Genomic DNA, 2,138 nt, shown 5'->3' with positions numbered 1-2,138 from the left:
TACGTAAACATTTTAAAGTCTCTACTTTATAATCTTCAAGTACCCACACAGCTACACTGTGTGGCTATTCGAAGACAACTCGGATGACCGCGCAAACTGCACTCTTCGGTTGGTAATTTAGAATGTTTGAGGGCAAGCGGCCGTTATCACGCCCGACCTTTTTTTTTGGAAGTGTATTGGCAGCCTCCGAATGATGCCTCAGAACGGCTTGAGTCCTCGCCGAGTGTACGTCGCGAATTTCCTTACCTCCGCAGCCTCGTCCGAGCAACGCTCCGAGTGCAATTTGTAACCCTCTCATTGAGCCCCGCTCTGAGACGTGTGAGTTTACTTCCTTTAATAAATACTTTTGTTTGTGTGAACTCTCATAACAATTTTTTTTTGTGTCGAAACAAATTTCCCTTGATCCAACAATACCACAGTGGTGACCCCGACGTGATTACAACACACATGATCTCCAGTGTTTTTTTTTTTTTTTTTTTGCTAACGTGAACAGTGATATAGTGAAAGCTTTAGTGAATATTCAGTGTCGATAGTGTTGGCAAGGGATAGTGAACTGTGTGAAAAACACACGATTTCGTAAAAATGACCAACGAAGCACAAGTCACTGAAACTCAGGTGCGAATCGAACTCAAACTGCCAGAGTTCATCGCCGACGATCCGGAACTGTGGTTTAACCTAGTCGAGAGAACTCTCGCGGCCGCGAGAATCACTGACGAATTGACAATGTTCGGCCGCGTCACAGCCGTGTTATCCCCTCGTTACGCCAAAGAAGTGCGCGATTGCATAATAAGCCCGCATGCAACAACCCCGTATAGTACTCTTAAAACGGAACTCATGAAGCGACTCCGGGTATCTCAAGAGCAGAAAACCAAGCAATTGCTCGAACGTGAATTGATCGGTTCGCGGACTCCATCACAGTTTTTGAGACACTTGAAATCGTTAGCGGGGACGAGCGCAAACGAAAATATCTTGAGCGCATTATGGTTGAGCGGGTTACCAAAAACCATCCAACAAATATTGGCCGCGCATAAAAACGTGACTTTAGAGACAGCCGCCGAATTGGCGGATTCGATCGCGGCGACGTGTGTACCAGTGCCCGCAGTAAGTGAAGTGCAAAATACCGCTCCGATTGAAACTCTTCTGAACATTAAAATGGCACAGCTGAAGCTGGACCTTCAGCAAGAAATCTGCTCGATTCTGGAAAAGTACGACAGAGAATCACGCGCGCGAAATCGTCAATACTCACCTTCGCGATCGCGGTCGAGAAATCGAGGGTCGAGCCGCAACCGCGGCCACGATAAGGACGGCGTGTGTTTCTTTCATCAGAGATTCGGGGAGAAAGCATATCGTTGCAACCGACCTTGCACTTTTTCGGGAAATGCGACGGGCAATCGCTAATGGTGGCTAGCGATCCGTGCCAGCAAACGCGCCGCTTTTTCATAACGGACAAAGATAGCAAGTTGTCGTTTCTGATCGATACGGGTGCTGATCTCTGCGTTTTTCCACGGTCGTTTATACAAACGAAAGTCGAGGAAACTACTTACGCTCTTTCGGCAGCAAATGGCTCAGTGATTGCCACGTATGGCGTTTATGAAATGTCGCTCAATCTCGGCCTTCGCCGCGAATTTCCTTGGAGGTTTGTGATTGCTGATGTGTCTCGCCCGATAATTGGCGCAGATTTCATTACACACTACGGACTACTAGTCGATCTGCAAGGCGGCCAACTCATCGATCGCGAAACAAATATAACGACGCGCGGACAGTTTTTCAAAACAGAGCAGCCGAGCATTAAAGTGATAACAGGAAACTCGTCTTATCACCTGCTTCTTGCCAAGTATCCGGACATCAAGCGTCCAGACGGCCGCGCCCCAACAGTGAAGCATAATACGCGTCACCACATCATGACTACGCCTGGTCCACCTGAAGCCGGCAGGCCTCGCCGGCTTGCACCCGATAAGCTTATTACCGTGCAAAAGCTTTTCAACACCATGCTGAAACTGGGAACGGCTCGCCCATCCTCAAGTAGCTGGGCAGCACCGATCGCTACCCGGTGCCTCATATCAAAGACTTCGCGCAACGGCTACGAGGAAAAAGTGTTTATTCAAAGATCGATTTAGTGCGCGCCTATAATCAAATCC

At 48.4% G+C, this 2,138-nt stretch overlaps 3 protein-coding genes across 3 annotated transcripts in view; 2 read left to right on the top strand and 1 right to left on the bottom strand.

Moving 5' to 3' along the window:
* Window positions 1–582: 582 nt before the first annotated feature.
* On the top strand, window positions 583–1,398 carry LOC117175481. The gene has a single exon (XM_033365188.1). It carries the CDS (start codon window positions 583–585, stop codon window positions 1,396–1,398), a length of 816 nt encoding a protein of 271 aa, XP_033221079.1.
* LOC117175480 lies at window positions 1,398–2,117 on the top strand. Its single transcript, XM_033365187.1, has one exon. It carries the CDS (start codon window positions 1,398–1,400, stop codon window positions 2,115–2,117), a length of 720 nt encoding a protein of 239 aa, XP_033221078.1.
* LOC117175479 overlaps window positions 2,114–2,138 on the bottom strand; it is a 25,964-nt gene continuing 25,939 nt past the window's right edge. The window contains exon 4 of the mRNA XM_033365186.1: window positions 2,114–2,124. Within this exon, the coding sequence (XP_033221077.1) occupies window positions 2,114–2,124 (11 nt within the window). The remainder of the gene's footprint in view (window positions 2,125–2,138) is intronic.

Source organism: Belonocnema kinseyi, chromosome 6, assembly GCF_010883055.1.
Source record: "Belonocnema kinseyi isolate 2016_QV_RU_SX_M_011 chromosome 6, B_treatae_v1, whole genome shotgun sequence".
Lineage (NCBI taxonomy): Eukaryota > Metazoa > Arthropoda > Insecta > Hymenoptera > Cynipidae > Belonocnema > Belonocnema kinseyi.
Note: the sequence above shows the minus strand (reverse complement) of the source record. Positions and strands in the feature narration are given on the sequence as shown.